A 20682-nucleotide genomic window follows, 5' to 3' on the forward strand; every position below is an offset into this window, starting at 1 on the left:
GCGAACGTTATTGACTATGTCGAAGTCATCCGCGTCTCCTCCACCCTTCGTATACCAGTTACGGCCCAGATACAGAGCTTCATTGTTCACGGTGTGGCGTGTCGCACGCCAAGCTAAGTGCCGATGCGTGTGCTGATCGATGGGGACACGTGTGACCGTATGCACGCGCGGACATTGAGTGACTGACGGGAGTTCCGGTTGATCGTCTGCCATGATTGGACAACTATGGATCCACGATTTGCCTACCTTATCGTTGCTCTTAGTCTATTTTCACGGTGGTTATGATTTCGGTATAGTCGGAGCAGAATTCGTAATATGAAAAATGGATTCTTATGAAAATGATTTCTACCTCGATGAAACTGGAAACCATCCCCTTTATGTGACGCGTTGATAGGTATCACACGAGGACGTTTTATGTGGCACATTTTAATGGAATTTTTGGGCAGGAAATAAAAGTAACGAAAGTGTGTTTTTACGCGCGATACATTAATTTTTCACGGGCACGAGATTCAGAGGGAAAAAGGAAGGAAAATTCGCGATCAATCATCCCCGAAATCGGGCGAACTCGGTCCAGCGAGGGAAAAAGAAGAAGTATTAAATTTCCACGAGTACCACCCCCCAACCCTTCGAGAACACAGTTCACTTTCGCGATACTTTTGTTTCACATTGATCTGAACGTCTGTTTCTTTTTTTTTTCCTTCCCTTGTTTCCCATCATTTTTCACGAGCAGACGTAATAAACCGACTCGTGTGGCCTAACCCAACGCACGTTTTCGCTCCTCGAATTTATCATAATGGTACCGATCGTTCGGACACTTTTTTACCTTTTATTATACGTGAATTGCCTGTCTCAGTTTCCCTGAAATCAATATTTACAAATTCTTTCTTTGAAAATAAGCAAAAAATATCCTACAATTTTATGGCGACACGGGTTCACTTTTGCTGTCGGTGGTATTTGTTAAAAATATAAGGGTAAACCAAGTTTCTTCGAACTTCAGTGAGACGTCTTGTTGGACGTCGGCAAGTTTGAGGATCCCAAGGGTGTCGGTCAGAGCAGACTAAATGGAAAGGGGAAAGAACGAGGCAGGGGTTGGTGATCCATGTCAGGGGTGGCGAACAGATGTCGTCGCCCTGTACAGTCGTGATATATTTTCCATTTTTCTGGTGAAACGCGAACCGCATTCGTGAAACACTCGTCAATTTTTCATTTCTCTCGTTATTTATCCGTGGGAATGGAACCTTAAAATTCCGCATCCCTTAAGGACAAAACGTGACCTCTTTCGATCAAAGATGCAACTGTTCAATTTTATTAAATAAAGAAAGTATTTGATAAAAATCTAACGTCTAAACTTTCAAGTGAATCAAGTAAAATAAAACCCAAACATGGGGAAAAGCAGAAAAACAAGAACTGCAGAGAGAAGTGCGTCAGTCGGGCAACTTAAGCGGCGATAAATGCTAATTAACGTCCCTAACCGTCGTTTACGAGCACGCCGTCATAAATGTCCAATCAAGGGTAGGAAAGTTTAACAGCGGAGCAGACGTTTCTCCTTTAAGCTGTCGAGCTAGTTTCCCGGCTAGTTTCCACCATTCGTTCTTTCCCTATCCCTCCAACGGCCTTTCCCCGCCGATGTTCAACCCTCTCCTCGTATTTCTAAGTAAATTTCGTTGTACGATTAACGCTTAATATCCAGCCAACCTCTGGGCGTCAGAGGGAAGCCAAATCGGTGGCTAGAAATTCGCGTTTACTCGCCTCGAATTAACTGAAACCACGTGAGATTATTTCGGTTGAAGGACAAAGGGTGTACCTTGTCCTGGTTAATCCGTGTCCCCTTCTGACCCTTGTTTTCCCTTTGTTTCTGACTCGGTGTATCTACTATGATTTGTTTACCACTGAGAATTGCTTACGTGCATGCCAGACCGAGTAGTGAACAGTGATCAATAAATGTTTAAACTCGTGACAAGCTCTTTTTAATATGTACTTTAAGAATATTCGACGAAAAAGGTTTAAAAATTCTAGTTTCAATTGTAGGAATGAAAAACTGAACGTTTTTAGCGTGTTTTTGAGGTTAGGTTGACGCCATATTGACTTCTATCGATCATCTGATTGGTCCACAACGACGAGCATCAAAATGGAGTCGAATAAGTACATTTGAGGTTATCCCGCCAAAATGGGCGCCACCTATGTGCTCACTGGAAGAATTATGGGTAGAAACCAACATGGCGTCGAACTAACCTCAAAATATAATAAAAACATTGAGTTTTATATACGTATAACTTCTGAACGGATGGATTCCTAGAGTTTAAACTTGTATTTTCGAACTTTACTATCAAATACTATTAAAATATATGGAAAATAGACAATAATTTTGTGTGCCCCAAAGTAAAGTTATATCAGACCACTTCATTGGAATAATTTTATCACTGTTTTCTATACAATAAACAAAGTTGATCGATTGAAAGGACCGAAAAACCTTGTTTCACTTTAAAGATATGGCTCTGTAGAGATCGATTGCCTTTCAGGATCGATACAGGCCAGGCATAGAGATCGTTGAATAGCTGAAAGCATCGTGTATCAAGCCACCATAATACACTTTCCATCGTCATAGCTGGCCAGTGAATGCAGCATGCTACAGATTACCTGGATCCATGGTTAGCACACGCGTAAAATCCCTTCGTCTCACCCCTATCTTCCACCCCCATCATCGATGCCTGTGGGGCTGTCTCTCTTTGTACCCTTTCCATCCTCGCCATTTTCCCATGTATCGCCGTGGGGCCCCACCAGTCGTGTGTGATGTGGTATTTCCACGAGAACGTTAATTAATAATTTAATCGAAGAGCCTGTTTCGGTCCTGTAGCCTGGGATCTGCAGCCTCTCTAATTAAAACCGACCCCTGCCCCTCGGGGCTTGAGCAACGCACGCACACAACAACCGTCACTTCCGCTGGACAGGAAATAAGAGAGGAGACACCGTGTCCACTCGAGGCTTGGACACCAGGTTTACACCATCTACGACCCCATTGTTCCCAGGGACGGATCTAGCGTCCTTTAGCCAGGGGGCGAAATAAGTGAAATTTTTAGAATTTTATTTATGTATTTTCAGCCACTTGGATTATTTATGACAAATGGCTGAAGGGTTAAAATCCATGTTAAAAGTTTCACCAAGTTCTTTCAAATATTTTGTATAATATTAGCTAAATTATATTCAGCTTATTAAAATCTGAAGGATGGTACAAGTGAATTGTTGATCTTTGCAAATGTTGCCGTTGCTTGGTACAAATCGGGATAATGTAATATACTTGAATTATGCATTCATTTCATTACAATTACAAATTGATGGAAATATTTGCTTTCTTGTTGCACATGACAAATGCATGTCTGTGTCATCCTATTGTGATGGTTTCAGAGATACTGGCAATTCGAACAGATAAGTACGACAGTAGATTACTAGAACGATATTACCTTCAAACGCAAAGGAAATAATTATGTATAACAAGAGTTGTTTAAACGTCTGTCATTTCTAATTAATTTCATGGATTCCTGAATTCTCAAAATTGATTTTCTCAAAAATTCGAATATCAAACAATATCTGGCACGAATGTATTACAAGCACACTCCAGATGTTTATGCAAAATGTGTACGTTATTATAAAATATTATCTCACATTTGCATATTTTATAGACTTTGAATAATTTATCTCGTTTTCCCATAATTAACGTATTTTTATACCCTCTTACACATTATAAATGCATAAATATTTACAGTCCACTTGTAAAATTGCTAATTAGCATGAATAATTATTCGAATTAATTTTTGAAAGCAACTCGAAGAGGATATTATTTTTCCTCAATGATAATAACTTCAATTTTAACAAAGTCATTATAAACAAGTATTACAGAATTAGCAAACCTTAATTAGCAGTGCTCGAGAATTATTATTTATGAATTTCATTTCAATTTTCCTTCAATCCGAATTTTCAACATGAACAAACAACCCGCACAGTTTCGACTAATAATTATTACGACTTTGAGGGAGAACGTGCGAGTGAAAATGAAGGAAATAGAGAAATTTCCAGGATATAGTGTAAACCTTGGCTAGGATTTACGTAATATTACATCCACCGTTAATACAGAGTAACCCGAGAGCTCGTAAGAAATGTATATCCTCTCGTAAACAGAATATTTTATTACAGTAAAGTAATGACGAAAATCCTGCTACCTTCGGAGCAGATAAAACTACGAAACGTTCCAACTGACTATTTCGAATTTAGAAATTATCTCTTTAAAAAATTCAATTTCACTTACCAAAAGGCTAATTAGGCTCCTTTGAAAATATGGAATGCTTACCTGCAACAGAAAGAAAAATGAAATTGTTAGATAAAATGATTCCTGGATTAACATTAAAATTGAAAATGAATCCTGATTTCAGGAGGGAAAAATCGGTCACCTTGCAAAAATAAAAAAACACACGGAAATGATGAGCTATTTATGAGCTTTCATATTCCGCAAATTAAAAATTTTGAGCTCGTCAAACTAAACAGGAATTTAAACATTTCAGTGGGAGGGCTTCTCAGTGTTTTTTTTTTTTATTTTTGCAAGGTGGGGGAGGCTAGCTCGACAGACGTCATTTCGAGAGACACATCAGTTTACGAGGTTGTTGAAACAAGAGGAAGGACGAGAGTGGACAGAGAGTCGATAATGACTCTCTGTTGTTCAAACTGGAAGTTCCAGCGAGAGGGTTAATGACTGAGCCTCGAAACAATGCGACGTTTCTGCACGCCGGTTTATATTCACCGTCGGAAGATTACGGCGATGGATCCAGTGATCGTTCGGCTGACCCTGCGATTGTCATTCAGATGCAAGTAAACTGCAGTGAATATCAATGAACCAGTGTAAAAATGTATTTTTAAACAAAACCTTTCTAAAACTAACAAGTTCATCATTTTTTCATAAAGTTCCCAGGTGTAACAGAGGGAGAGAGCGATCCCTTCCTGAATCTATAAACATCCCCCGTCCTTTCAACCATTTACATCTTCCTCGAAAGGGCAGTTTCTCAGACACCCCGGGACCACTCATGATTCCTCTAATGGACTTTCAGGAAATTAGACCATGCGTCACGTAGAAAGCTCGTATTAATATCGTCTCCGGAGTTTTCATCCCCTCACGCGAGACCGGCCCCGAGGGATGCACGATGGTTTCAGGGGGAAGATCTCGTCCCTTGGATGAAACTTCTGCACCCGTGAGAGACTTCTTCCTTAATTTTCACCATCAAATTTTCGACTCAGTATTAAACACTTCCAAACATCATCGCTACTTGATAAGATTTCAACTTTCCGTACCTTAAGAGAAGTTTAAATTAGAATCAGCAGTTCTTTAGTCTTCATTAATTACTTATCGAAATGAGAGCTGACTTCAGCAAAGGTTAATAACATCAGATCAGAATATGGTGGACGTCGATCCTACTGACCAGTAGAAGGTCTTCAGCCTCTGGCAACTTTAATCATCCCCATAAAGCAGAAACTTTTCACAGAAGAAAAGCATATTCGACCCTGTCCAATCCCTATTGAAACTTTTTCAAGGAAAGAAGAAAAAATCATCCCAGTGTACGCCGAGGATCATCGAGAATCTCCCTCGCTCACGCAGGAAATTGAACACGTTCGAGGGGTTTCATCCCCAGGGTGTACGGGGGTTTCTTCGATGGCACACGGCTGGGAACCACTGGAGGCGACCTAATCGCGTTTCCACGGCGAATCCTCGGCTAAAGGATCGGCAAGGAAGCCCGGCGAAAAATGCAATTGCGGTGGGATTAATGTTTAAAAAGGCTGTGCCACGGACCATTCACGAAATTGCTGCTAGCTCTGCGTGACCCCACCAAACGAGAGAAATTTCTCTTCGTGGCTGTTTCCGGGAGATTAGACCGACTTCCATGGCGCCGTGTATCGCCTCGAATTATCCCTTCGAGGGCGAAACGAATGTCCAGATATACCTCGCGTCAATGTTTTATCGTTTGTCGATGTTAATCTTCGGCAAAAGAAGATGGAAAATTTAATTAATTCTCTTTAACTCTTTGATATTTATAGAAATAAAGAAAAAATTCGATAAAAATATTGCAAGTTTTTTTCCCTGTTCCCTCTTGGACGACAGATGCTTTCCTCCAACAGTTATTCTTTTCTCCAGGAAAAATTCAAGAAACTCAACGCCTCGGGAATATCCCCTTAACCGTGGAAAAGCGTCCCGACGCTTTCGAAATTTACGCACCACGGATTTCTTTGCTCGTTTGCACGTCCTACCGCTGTCCCGGAAGTCGAAGGTCCGTGGACCGTGCGAATCCTGATATCTCGATTAGATGGCCGACGTCGTGGCCCCGACCAACCGGAAACGCAGCGTTTATAGTTATAAAAATCGCAAAAAATTATTTATTTGCCCCATTCAATTCATGAAACGACAAATAAATTATTGCAACTCTCGCAAATAAAGAAAAAAGGAACGCTGTTCAATTTCGCAGAGAAAAAAGCAATCGTAACTGGTAATTAAATTTCTCCGGTTTGGGGAGGAAAACAGAACACGAGGTAATTTTGAATCGATATTCAGCGTTCACGAGTTGTACGAGAAAATTTTGGAAATTTCACCAGGGGAACTAACTTTCGAGCAGGTAGCAAACGAGACGGAAACTGGAAAAAACAACTTTCCGTTTAAACGAATCAACCCGAAACGCGACAAGCTTAATTACACGGATGTTTATCGTGAAAGGCGAAACGGAAACGACAATTAATAAACATTCACGACCGGTCAGCCGTAACGAAATTAGTAAAATCGATGTGTTTAATTGCACTTCCATCGACGCTTTAATTTCCATCGAAATCAATTCATAAATTCGTTTCCAACGTGTCTGGACAAAAGTGGAAAAATGTACGGAATATTTGAAAAAATAAAAAATAAAAATAAATAAATTCAACAGCGGCATAAATAAAATCGCAATGGGAGCCAGGTGGAAGGAATAAAGTGAAACAATGAGAGAGAAGCAGCTGCTGGCATCTTCGATTCCACTTTTCCAGCCGGATGCAACGGAATTCGAGCGTGGCCGGAACGTGCCAGCGGAATTCGACTGATGCATAGTCAATCCCGAAGCGGTTCGCGAGCGGAAGTTGGAAAGAGGGCGCTGAGCGGTGCTCTCTGCCCCTGGGAGCCGGCAACCGCTGCCGCATGCTTCGAACTTGCTGCCACGGATGCGGAGATACGGAGGAGGAAAGTCAAATTTGCTCATGATAATGCCGCGAATTTCTCGCGGAAAAGTGGAAACTGTTTGTGCCGAGAGTAAACGACGGCGTTACGTTTCATACCTCGCGACTTCCTTCCACCGAGAACTCGAAGAAAAAAGGAGAAATGTGGGAGACTGTGGATTAAAGTTTGGAACCAACAGTATCGAGATATTCTATTTCTAGATCGATTACTAAACTCTGAGCATCGATGTTCGTCTTTAAGCCTCGCCTATCGATTTCCCGTGTCAATTCCATGCCACGGTTATCCGTCAATCTTGTCGGTCCTCATTCAAACAGCTCCCGGCTCTCCCTGTTCGATCCAATTAAACAACAGTATCCGGGTTGCAATAGTCACTCGATCGAGCTAGAAAGTGGAAAAATTCGAAAGATCCGAAAGAATCATCCTCGGACCGCGGGAACAAATTCTCCTGACCCCGTTTCGTCGCCCGAGTCCTTGAACCACATTCGACGGAACGGGCTTGGAAAAAAAAAAGGAGAGCGCTCCCACCCTGATCGATCTACCGCGGTGAACATCAAAAAGCGAACGTTACCTCCGTGATTTACGAGGCGAAATTTCAGCAATCCTCCGAGGAGCCGACACCGGGCCAGTCCAGTAAACCGTGAAGCGGCACGATCGAGCATGACAGCGAAGTTTTCCGGGAAACAGCTCGGAAAATTCGAGGCCTCGGGGAACGGGGCTGAGTTAAGGATACCAGGGGTACCATAAATCCGTCTAAATTGCAACCACGACCTTCGATCAGCCTTGGCCGATGGCAATTACTCGTCTGACCCCCCTCGCTTTTCTTTCGCATCGTCGCTCTTCTCGGCCAGAAATCAGCTCTTTCTTTCTTACACCGATTCCCTTTTTTCTATTTTCAAAGAAAAGCATTTTTATGTGGGGATTTGGACAATACAAGTTATGACGCACCTTATGCGTCTGAGATATCAGGTGCTCCCGATGACGCACCATGTGCGTCTAAAATATCCTAGGCTCCCAATGCCGCACCCTATGCGTCTGAGATATCTAATGCTCCAAATGACGCACCCTATGCGTCCAGCCTATCTAAGGCTACCAATGACGCACCCTGTGCGTCTAAAATATCCAAGGCTCCCAATGACACACCCTGTGCGTCTAAAATATCCAAGGCTCCCAATGACGCACCCTATGCGTCCAAGATATCTGATACTCCTAATGACGCACCCTGTGCGTCCAACCTATCTAATGCTTCTAATGACGCACCCTATGCGTCCAACCTATCTAGCCTAAGCTCAGTTAATCATAGTTAACCATGATGGCCAATGGAAGTCTCGACTAGCGTTGCACATACACGGTGACCGTAAACTCGTTTCAACGAGGGCGCACGTTACCGGCGTTATCGTCAATGGCCACTGGTCTCTTTATAATGATTTGCACCCCATGACACGGTGACGCGTGTTTTGCCCTAAATGGGTTTTCGTGTTCCCGGAAACGAGGGGTGCCACGGGCTTAACGGAGGGGCAGAATCGAGGCAATTCGTTCTGACTCGGCACAGTAGGGTGGTCGCTGAGGGTTGTAAGCTGGATTCCGATCGTACCGAGTGGATGTGATTGTTTCTGCGGCTTTTTCCAGGCTGTTCTTTCGCTTGACAAAGAATCGACTATACATCGACAGAATCGAATAATATTAATCGTTGGTATAAAATTTTTACTGTAAACGAGCGATTATTTTCTAAAATTATTAAGAGAAATAATTGTTAAGGATGAACAAAGGGTGAACAGACTGGAGACAGACAATTAAATATAAATTTACCAGTTGCTGAAAGACTCCTCGCACGTATTCCGCGTTTTGAAACACATTGTCGCGAAGCGCTTAATTGGAACGAGAAACGAATAAAAAGGCTGACGATGAGAGGAAGGAAGGAAGAAAGACAGGAAGGAAGGAAGGACGAACGACCTCTTTTCGTCTCGCAGCTAGACGGCTGCAACCTGTTGAATCCAAGCCACAAAGAGATGGGGAATCACGAGACGCTTGCTCGACAAATTTCTTGCGATTCTCCCTTACGAATTTCACGAAATCATGCGAGTAGGGAAATTTCGAAATCCTGCCAAATATCAGTGAAATTTGACAAATGGGAAGGTAGATCACAGACGACGAATATTTGAACTTCAGATTTCCAGTGGAAATGAGGATAAATTATTCGAGATTTTTAATAATTAACGAGTGTAATTTGGTGCTAATTCAATGGCAAATTTTGCATTCATTAAGAAGAAATTGGATGGATATTATTGCAGAAATTTTGAAAATTTAATAAGGTTTCCAGCAGAAGGAGTTAAGAAATATAAAAGCAAAATAAGAATTGTAATTAATTTACGATGCAGACGTCTCGAAAGCGAGGACAAGGGCAACCAGTTCGTCTCTTCGTGTTTGAGAAAGACGAACCAAGTCAGACCTTCTGTTTCGAGGACAAACCCTCTGAACACTGAATTAAGCAACTGTCCATTAGCGAATAACCAATTTCCAATTATATCATTCAAAATTGATATCAAACTGATGATTGAATTACTAATTCTGACGATATTAATATCAAAAATAATTTAGAAGAAAAACTAATATAATAAAATTTTTAAAATATATAACAATAGGGTCTTATTTGCTCCAGGGATGCCCATGGAGAATTATTTTTGGGTATTCCTAAGGAAACTTAATTTGATCTCGAGTGTACATTCTGAATTCCTGTTCCAAGTAACTCGACCAGCTATTCGAATTCCTAGATCGGCAATGAATAGTTAGGTGTGCCTTGACCTCAACCTTGAAGCAGAGTGGAATGCACGAGGATTCACCCCACCGTGACGTTTCTGCACAGCCGTCTGCACTTGGTCGTTGCACTCCCGGTTTGCTACCTTTTACAGTCCCCCGTGCCTTTCCTTTCTATTTTAGAACCCTCTCTCGTGTCTCGTTCCTTTCGTTTCCTTTCCTTCGCACCCGAGAGGCTATCGGGCCTTCATCTTTAAAGTCTGACCATGAAAAGCCCATTTCTTAAAAAATCATGCCAATTTTTATTAACACAACTCAGCGAATTTTCAATAGTTTTATTTGAAAATCAAAATCACCGACGTAAAAGTACCTTTTTCTCTCGTTATTTATTTTGCCGAAGCGTAATCCTTTCTGTTAATAAATGAACATTTTCAACCGAGAAAATATATCTGTATATTTTCGAAGAATCGATACGGTTAATATTCTCAACGAGTGTACGGTTCCCTGAAGCGTGAAGCCACGTTCCCAATGCAACAAAGTCTCGCGATGGAAACTCGCGTCGAAGCTCCGTTTATTTGCGCGGAAAGGTAGAATCAAACTGTAACACAGATGTTGCTTGCATCCAATCACTGCGATTCACCAACTGTTGATCTTTCTGCGACGCATTATAGGATATTGCACGACTAAATTGCGTGGATTCCGAACGACACGAATATGCAGGATATTTCAAGTGAAATTAGAAAATTTCATAAAATATTATTTCTTCGAAATTCAATATGAAAATAAAAATTACTTGATTCTTTTAAAAGTAAATAACAATAAAATCCTGTTAGAGAGGGTTACAATCAGGACACGTAAAATCGTGAATGGAGAAGGAAACGTCGATCGATCTCCAGCAAGAAACCTTCTCGTGGATTCTTTCTCTAGGAAAAGGGCTTTTCGTTCAACCGAAATAACTTGATTTCTCACCAGGACGTTCTCTGTTCCCGAAACGAGCCTCGAATCTATTCAGGGGAAGAAGGACCCTCTTATTTCCGGCCAGTAAACACGGTTTGCATCGACGAGAACAGAGCTTTCGGAATATTTCTCTTCTCAGATTTTTTCGACCGTCCCTTCGACTCGACGTTCCTTTATAATCGAATTTTCGATTTGTCAAAAAATTGAAATCGAAAGAAATTAAGTTTCATAAAAATTGCAAAATGTAAATTGATGGTGGATGGTGTAAATTCCATTAGCATAATGGTATCCATTCGCAGAACGAAGAATCTTTGACTTTTCGTTGCAAGGTTCAGTGATAATAATGCATCTTCATTAATCAAGAGTTTCGTTCTCAGAGTATCAGGAGCATCTAACTTTTCCAACTGGATTTCATTATCAGAATGTAATATCATTGATTACAACTAATGTTTCAAGCTACTATTTAATCTGGGAACTAGCAAGGATAAACAAAAATCTTGATCTTCAGCATAGTTAATTTCGAAGCCAAGAGTTACATGAACAAAGTTAACGAAATCTACTTTCAGTAATTAAGATTTATGTACTTCAGATTACTCAAACAGATAAGGAGTGTAATTCGTTAAGTATGATTTATGAATCTGAAATTTATTTATAATTCTACTTCACTCCTGAAAACTCGAAGCTCTGCTAAGTCAGCGAACTTTTAAGCTCAAATTTGTTAAATTTTAAAAGTAACCCTTAATCAGGACTGAAAAAATTTCATATATTAGAAATATAATTTTTAAAGGAACAATGTAAAATTGAAAGAATATAAATAACTTGAAATATAAAATGAATTGAAATTGGGGCTCTCTCCATGGTCCGCCATTCAAAAATATAGCATCTTGTGCTTCCACATATTTCATTTTATGTACCACATTTTTCTCCCCTATTTTTAAGACAAATTCAAAATGGAGTACCCTGTATTTCGCGGCATCGTCCTTTTTCATCCAATGATCAATATCCCAACTTCGTGTAAGGAGGACGAAGGTCAGACCATTGTGGACACATAGGTAAAGCTTTCCAAGCGGTTTACAATGGTGGTTGGCCACCATGAGGTCGCCAAGTCCATAATCACATCCTGCCCACAACCAGACGACCTTCCAAACGGGTTCTCCACACGTGCAAATACAGACCTGCAATTTCTTCTCCAGGGAATAATGGACGGTTTCGAGGTCGAGATTCAATTTTCTGATTATTGGTGATTTTGTTCAGAAAAAGCAAGTTTTCGAGACAACATTTAAAAATCAATGCCTTTTGAAATATTTGTCCAGAGATATCCATTGAAAATTCATCGATTGATTTGATTGATTGATGTTCATAATTATGATAATTTTTTAAAATTTTCAATAGGAACAGTTTTCTATTTTCGATCATCCAGAACGCTCCTTTAAAAGCATTTCACAGAACAATCAACATCAGGAAAGGACAGGAGGAAGGATTTCCAGCAGGTGGAAGCATCAAGGATAACGTGACGGCCGTGGAACAGGCGAAAGCCCTTAGCAACGTGTCGTTCCTCGCTGCTTCGAGCTTTCGTGTTTCCCTCGTCATCGCGAAAATGCGACCGTTTACTTTCTATAAAACGTTCTGAAACAGCGTCGTTCCATTACGAGCGAACACTCTCGGTTCGCTCGTTGGTTCGATCCGAGTCGATAATACCAAAGGAATGGAAATGGACTTGGAACTTCATCGACTTAAAACTCCACGCCTGATTATACACCCTTCCTGCTCCAATTTAATCCTCGAATTAAAGATTGAAAACTTCACAGGGATGAAGGGCGCAATCTTCAAAAAAAAAATTATCTTCGATCTCGTTATGCAGCTTTCTTAAATACTTTTATATTCGATTCTTCAATTTCCAATTTTAGAATTTGGTATCTGTCATAAGTAGGAATGTACGGGTACCCGAAAATTCGGGTAGAGAATTGCCGAATTCAGAAATTTTCGGGTACCCGTACATCTCTACTCATAACTGACACTATTATTATATTCTATTTCAGTCTTCCACAAGTCAAATACTCCGAGTTAAGTCTAGATTAGATAATACGAGTCTAGTGCTCCCTAGATCCTCTTTTCCTAGGGGATTTAGGTGTATAAGTAAAGGAGGACCCCAAACTAAGAAAATCTATCATTTCTCCTCCAAAATTTGCAATAAAATAAATTTTGTTTCAATCTTTCACAAATCAAATACTCCGATTTAAGTCTAGATTAGATAACGCGAGTCTAGTGCTCCCTAGATCCTCTTTTCCTAGGGAATTTAGGTGTATAAGTAAAGGAGGACCCCAAACTAAGAATATCTATCATTTCTCCTCCAAAATTTGCAATAAAATAAATTTTGTTTCAATCTTTCACAAATCAAATACTCCGATTTAAGTCTAGATTAGATAACGCGAGTCTAGTGCTCCCTAGATCCTCTTTTCCTAGGGGATTTAGGTGTGTAAGTAAAGGAGGACCCCAAACTAAGAAAATCTACCATTTCTCCACCAAAATTTGCAATAAAATAAATTTTATTTCAATCTTTCACAAATCAAATACTCCGATTTAAGTCTAGATTAGATAACGCGAGTCTAGTGCTCCCTAGATCCTCTTTTCCTAGGGAATTTAGGTGTATAAGTAAAGGAGGACCCCAAACTAAGAAAATCTATCATTTCTCCACCAAAATTTGCAATAAAATAAATATTACTTTCGTATAAATCTCCATCCCTTAAATTCCATTTATCCCTAGGGATCAGTAGCATCCACAGTGACGTACCAACCTCAAATAATTGAAGTTCTAGCGTATCAATAACTCCCCAGATGCAAAGAGAACGTTCCTTAAATCCTGAAATGCTAACAGTAACGAAAATTCGCGACGACCAGCGTGAAATGGATGAAAGAAGAGGACGAGGCGAGGCATGAAAACGCACGATAGGAAAAAAACAGAGGGATTTTCAGTGATCCGGGTTGTCTACGATGGCGGAACGGCGTGCACTGTCAAGCTAATGTGACAGCGGAGAAACAGGCGAAAGGCTTTGGAGCGTGTCCCTTTTCGTAGCTTGAAATCGCTCGGTCGAACGATTTCAAGGAAGCTCGCGAAAGCGGAAGGATATTGGGAAAACTTGAAGATCGAGAGGCAACATTCGTCCCTTCTAGCCGAGATCGACTTCTCGGATGAAAAATGGTAGCCTGAAAATTCTCTGGGACAATTGATCGATTCTGAAATAATTCTTAACTTGCCTTTCCATAATTCTTCCATTTCTCAGTTAAACATTAAAAGTGACTTATGGTAAAATACCACCAACACAATTTATTATAAAATTGCGCTAAAAGCAAACATACCTGAAAATATCTCAAAAAGCAATCTAGAACTACGTCCAAAAATCTCTCTCTCTCTCTCTCCGAGAGTTTGCAAGAGCCGAGACGAGGTTCTCTCATTTTTGTAATAAAGCAGCAAAGACGTTTAACTAAGCAAACGTATGATGCCGTGGAATAATTAAACGCCAGACAGCCGGAGAACTCGAGCATTAAGTAGACTTAGAGGTTACTTTGCCTCTTCCCTTAATAATCTTTCCAGGATTTACCAGGAAACAGCATGATGAAACGCGCTAGGTTGAAAGCAAAGAATATATCCAGCTCGATACAGGGAATCCGAGAGTACCCAAAGATTTTCTATCAAAGAAACTTCGAGTTCAGCTGGATTTTCATTCTCAAAGGAACAACTGGTTCCTGGATTCGTTTCGACAAAGTCTGTCGTTTGTTATGGTTACACGAGGGTTAGTATGAAAAGATTCAAGAGTATTCAGTAAGAAAATTACCCTGGGGCAAGTAGAATCAAGGGTGGAATTTCAAAGCACTCTTTTCACCAAAACTGGATCACTTGTTGCTGGTTATAACAGTTTAACTTTGGGAAATTTGAGAAATCTTTGAATGAAAATTCTGAACGAATAAAATTTTGTATGAAATGGAAGAAAATTTGAAAATAAAAACGGAACAGAAAAATTAATGAGTTTCAAATTTTCTATACAGTTAGGAACTTTTATTAATTAATAAAAGTTTATAATTACTGGATCACTTGTTGCTGGTTATAACAGTTTAACTTTGGGAAATTTGAGAAATCTTTGAATAAAGATTTTGTACAAAATGGAAAATTTGAAAATAAAAACGAACAGAAAAATTAATGAATTTCAAATTTTCTATACAGTTAGAAATTTTTATTAATTTTGGAAGATTTGACGTGTTCTCAGGAATTTGAATTAGATTTCAATTCCAGTACACGACAGCCCTAACAGTGAAGGAATGGAAATCATACAACTAAGAAACAGGTTGCACGCGAGACCTTGTATTTCCGGACAAATTCATCCGGAAGTGAAGGAATTAGGCAAGCTGTCACGCTTCGGCTGCACAGGAAGCCGAATTGAAACTGGAACACTTAGCAAGGACTTACGCTATTCCACGATCTAAAGATTATGGCAATTAATATTAGGGGATTCTAAACGAGAGAGCGAGGTGGTTATGGTTGGCACCCTGACAAATTCCACTGCCATATGTTTTACCTTAATTTGAATTTTGATTTTACCGAACTATTACAATAATAATAATTTCATTCATTCTACAATATTTATCACATGGAATAACAACGTTTTCCAATTCCAATTAAAATGAAAATTGCTGATAAAATTTTGTATCTAGAACGAAATGCAATCTCGTTTGTAAAGGGTGGTATTTCACAAGTCTCTCACGCAGCGTGAGTTTTTATTTTGACGCCGAAATAAGGTAATATACGGTGTAAAAAATAATAAATCTTCGAGCTGGACTGGTCGACGACACTCCACAATGGAATTTCATTTCCGTTTCGTTTCCCATTATTTCTTAACACACGGTGTTCTTTCATCAAGCACAAGATATTTCATTTCCTGTTGCCAACGTGTTTGTTTTAACATTAAAATTCTTGGAGGATACTTCAGTTTGATGTGTAATGTTTAATCTCCTCTGAGCAATCAACAAAAAATTATATTCCTTCCCTAACGGTTGAAATTCCTCTCGAATGCTCACAGTTTTATAAAATGTAAATTTAACCTTCATTTCGCGTTTAAATAGTTTTTTATATCAGTGGTTCATAATTAATGGTACACGGATAATTCGTGGAATATACGGTATAACAATTTTAATAGGCTTCTCCGTCAACCCTCCGGCGGACCATGGAGAGAGCCACAATTCTAATTTACTTCTGTATTTCATATTATTTTCCAAATAACATAAAATTCTTTCTAAAAATGATACATTTATGTTCTGCAAATTTGTAAATCAAAATTAAGATTTCAAGATTTCCTGCTTCCCCTATATCTCCATTTTCCCTAGGGAAGCTTATCTGTTAATTTACTCTTCTCGTACAATTATTCCATTAGAAATAAAAATAAAAATGTAATTAATTGCATAATCCCTCTTAAATTCTTATTTACAGAACATACTTTTCTAGATAGAATTTTTCAATCGAAAACCACTACTTTATACCGAAAATTTAATAACGCCCTGTAGTTAATGAAATTTGAAAAGATGAAGATATCGAGGAAATTTGCAACTATGCATCAGTGTACGCGAACAGGAGAAATTCGATATTTCGTAGCAGCTTGTGGGTCACATGACACACCGTGTGCAGGGAACGGTCCGCGCACGGGTCTGAGGCACGTTAATGACAGGAAACCAGCAATATGAACTTGACGGCTCGACACCGCATCGTACACCGCAGTAACGCACCGACAAACCGCAGGTGCCCCTTCGTTCCTATCCGTTACCCTCTTTCTCGCCACCCTTCTCGCCCATCCCCCCCTATATCCCTCTCATTATCTACAGGGTTATGCGCTTCGAGCAACCTACGACTCTGGATCCCCTCGTTAAGGGATGATTTTCTCGCTGCGAAAGTTTCCGGATGAACAACGTGAATTTTAATACCTGGCTCTCTATATTCTCCATGGTACAGGGGTAGGTTAACCCTAGATTGACGGCGCATTGAATAGGCTTTGAAAGCTTACCTGGAACAAAAAAGAAAATCATTCGTTAGAATATTTATTTTAAAATAATAAATTCAGAATAAATGTTCTTTTCTCGGAATTGGAATAAATTTTCTCTGTGTATTTAACCCTTCAACCGCGAAATTCCATTTTTTTTTTCCCCCTATCACCTACAACCCTGTACGACGATAAATCAAGGGTGAGGAGTTCCGGTGTAGGCACGTCAAAAGAACGGATAGGAGAGGGTAGTTTCCTGAAAGGGGTAGCCGAGTGTCTCCGTAATTCGGATCTCGAAAGCTGAATGTCTCGTCAAGATGTCACCCTATTGAGATGAGAATTCTCAGCCGTGAAAGCTTTTAAATTCCAGGCGAAACCCTTACCGGGGATACTCGAGCGACGAAAATTCAATCTTCCTACCCGTTGGACAGAAGAGAAGAACGTCAGGATGAAAAAGTTACTTGACCATCAGATTAAAAATTCCATTTCCGATTGTATTTTCCTTTATCAACCTGTGAAATTAATTTTTCCTTGAAATACACGGGGGGTTGAACCACCCTTACGAAGATGATTAACGATGATTTTTGATGTAAAGTATCATCTGAAGCAATTTAAAATGAAATGAGGAAACAATTGAAAAAATTCCGTCCATAATCCAAAAGCAAAGATAGAAGAAGACATGTAAGGGGTTTCACTACCCCTACGTAGGTGGCTAACGATCATTTCTATCCGGCGTCACGTGCCGGCAATATAAATCACCCGTTCCTCGCCAAGGCTCAGACTCACCCCCCACAATTACCTAATACGTCCGCTACGTTATCCCCAGACACCATCGGTGCAAACCACCCCCTTTACTACCACTTCTCCGGCCCCCTTTCGCAACCCCTCCGGCCACTAACTTACGTTCCAACGCCAATAATAGATCTAGACAGGCTCGCGGCTCTGACGAATTCCCCCTAAATCACCGTATTTCTCATCGTCGTACCATCGATGAGAGGGATGATGCCGTGGGGGGTGGGATATTCGTCACGAAATCATTCCCTTGATGAGATATTAAACCGAGGGGTAATACCGGATACGTGGCGACGCCGGATTAACGAAACAACAACGAGGATTAATTAGCTGAAGGGGTTGTTTGCTGAGCTTCTGATTATTATGTTGTTTTTGAGGGGAATATATTTCGGTGAGTAAATGAAACAATTTTTAGAATTTTCGGGTACCCACCACCCCCTAAAAATTTACAATATTTATAATTTAATTTTCCAACTTTTTTCAGGAAATTTTTACCTAATATCAGATATGAACAATGCTTCATCCTTATGCATATTAAAATATATGTTATAGGTAATAATTTCAGAGTCTATCATAAGGCTATCGTCGAAGGTACAATAAATTTTCAGGTAAAGTCGAGAATCCATTCCCATGCAATCCCATGGAAACTCGCTTAATCGTTATTAGTTTAAATCCTCGTCTTACAGGAACATAAATTATGGGAACATGCATGAACAACATCGTTACCCTACCTATACCTGCTACTAAATGTTACACTGCAGACTTACACAACTTTCGATTATAATAAAATATCATTTATAAATTTTTATCGATCTTCGACTGGTTTATTTGAAAGATATTTATTGAGAAAATATAGATCCACTAATTTATTTAATTAATTTTCAACGGTAATTTTAAAAATTTTATATTCCAGTAATCATAATTTTGAGAATGTACATTTTAAATTAATTTTATAAATGCATATTTGTAATTCTTATTTTCAAACCGTTGCTAAAAATAAAATGAAAATATACGAACTGCATACGAAACGTTTATTTAACATACCCAGCTGGTGAAATACATTTTGAAAAACAAAGACTCGAGCATTTTACCTGACGTGAATAACGGAACAATTTGCAGTGATATAATCTTAGAATTTGGCGTAGGTAAGGGAAAGATCACCTTCCCACAAAACCTCTTAAGACCGACGGAATAATCCCACGGAACATAGTGATTCTCAATTGTTCCTTACTAAAATTACTTCAACCTCATGATATTTTTAACATCACTAAAATTAATTTTATGAAAATTATTCGAATAATTCAATTGAACTCTGCTAAATTCCAAACTTAGCACCTCCAGAAGCTATCAGAACAATTGAATAATTCATGATGCTTTTATTCTGTGTTTTAAATTGAGTCAAGAATAAATTTTAATCGATTTTCTTCGCTTGACACAGAAATTAAAATTTCCTAAAGAAAATCTATTCCAACCCCTGATTTGCTTCGCCATTAAAATGAATAAAAAAAGTCAGAGAAAATCTCAGCCCAAATAAAGTAACAATAAAAATGTTTTACCCAAAAGCAACCACCCCAAGTCACCCTAAATTCACTAACAAAAAAGGGAAGGAAAGACGGGCAGAGAAAAATTCACCCTGCCAGCTGTCTTCAACCCCCTAAACAATTTCATCTCCAGCTTCCCTTCTCTCACAGGTAAGAACCCTAAGCAATGGGAACCACTGCGTTTGTACAGTCTCTTTCTCACGACTTCTGCCACTTACCCCCGCTTCAAACATCAACCCCGTAGCCTGCAGGTAAGCATAGGCGGTGCACGTACATTCTCTGGGTCTCTTTTAGCATTTACTATGCCCGCAATAGATACCTGGGGCATTACTTTGCCTGCACGATACGTAAGGGGATGGTTGAGTACGCTTTCCAGCCGGGAACAACGTTGCTGATGGCCTCGAGTCGCTCGTGGAACCCCCGGAAAATTTTCCAACGGTTTTTCCCTCTCCCTCTCGAGAGAGAAAGAAAGAAAGAGAGTCCACAGTTACCCGCAGAGTTTACATTTTACGTATCGCGAAAGGTTCTCTCTACCTGTCCACGTTGCAAAGGGGATGGATTTCCCGGAAGGGTAGCGGTCGAATACACCTTCGACACTCGACTACCTGTTTTTCTTGGGAAATTTGATGCAACTCGATGAACACTTTTATCAAATGCACACTGTACAGTACGGGTAATGGAACGTTGTTGCCGATTGAAGGGGTTAATAAATATTTGAAAAGCGACAATCGTGTAAGTTAAGTAGAACGAGAATGGAGAGGAAGTTTGTAAATATAGATTCTGTGCTGTATTCGTAGAAGCTGATGTTTAGCTTCTGCTCTTTTCCCAAGTAGATTTAGTTAAATAACATTATCAATTTAAAAATAGAAATTATAAATCCTATCGTACTCCTAAGCCACGATAGAGGTGCATATTAGGTTAGGTTAGGTTATATGTGATTGAAACAATTTTTAGTTGAGCGTTTGATATATTACATTGATGATTTTATAAGACAAATATTATATTTGCTTACATAATACACAAAACTTTTGTTTGAAAATGTATTTCAATCACATAACCTAACCTAACCTAATATGCATGGGACTCATATCAGACAATAACCCACGATAGTTTAAAGTTTCAATTTCTTTAACAAAATAAAGTAAATAGAAGAGAGAAATACCTTGTTACACCTGAGGAAAGGAAACGGGTACTGGGCTGTCTGAGGCAGATCCACTCGGTCGTAGAAAATCATGGTGTAAAATGTTCAGCAATAAGCACACTCACACGCGTAATACACAGGCACACTTAGAAAGTATTAAACGCGGCACGAAAATTCGAGCGCAGTACACGACCCAACCAAACTCAACGACGGCCGAACGAAGACTAGGAATGTGTAGCG

At 39.6% G+C, this 20682-nt stretch overlaps 1 protein-coding gene across 13 annotated transcripts in view; it reads right to left on the bottom strand.

Annotated features, from left to right (window-relative positions):
* Positions 1 to 20682, bottom strand: part of LOC114871553 (polypyrimidine tract-binding protein 2) — a 248816-nt gene that overhangs the window by 101300 nt on the left and 126834 nt on the right. The window contains exon 1 of one of the 13 annotated variants that reach the window (XM_029177606.2): positions 20464 to 20645. The exons of 10 other annotated variants lie outside the window; for them this stretch is intronic. In XM_029177606.2, the coding sequence (XP_029033439.1) occupies positions 20464 to 20535 (72 nt within the window). In that variant the 5' untranslated portion in view covers positions 20536 to 20645. Of the gene's footprint in view, positions 1 to 16912; positions 16990 to 20463; positions 20646 to 20682 lie in introns of those variants that run through there. 2 more of the 13 variants (XM_029177613.2, XM_029177605.2) reach the window with 2 other exon arrangements.

Source organism: Osmia bicornis, chromosome 16 (assembly GCF_907164935.1).
Source record: "Osmia bicornis bicornis chromosome 16, iOsmBic2.1, whole genome shotgun sequence".
Classification (NCBI taxonomy): Eukaryota; Metazoa; Arthropoda; class Insecta; order Hymenoptera; family Megachilidae; genus Osmia; species Osmia bicornis.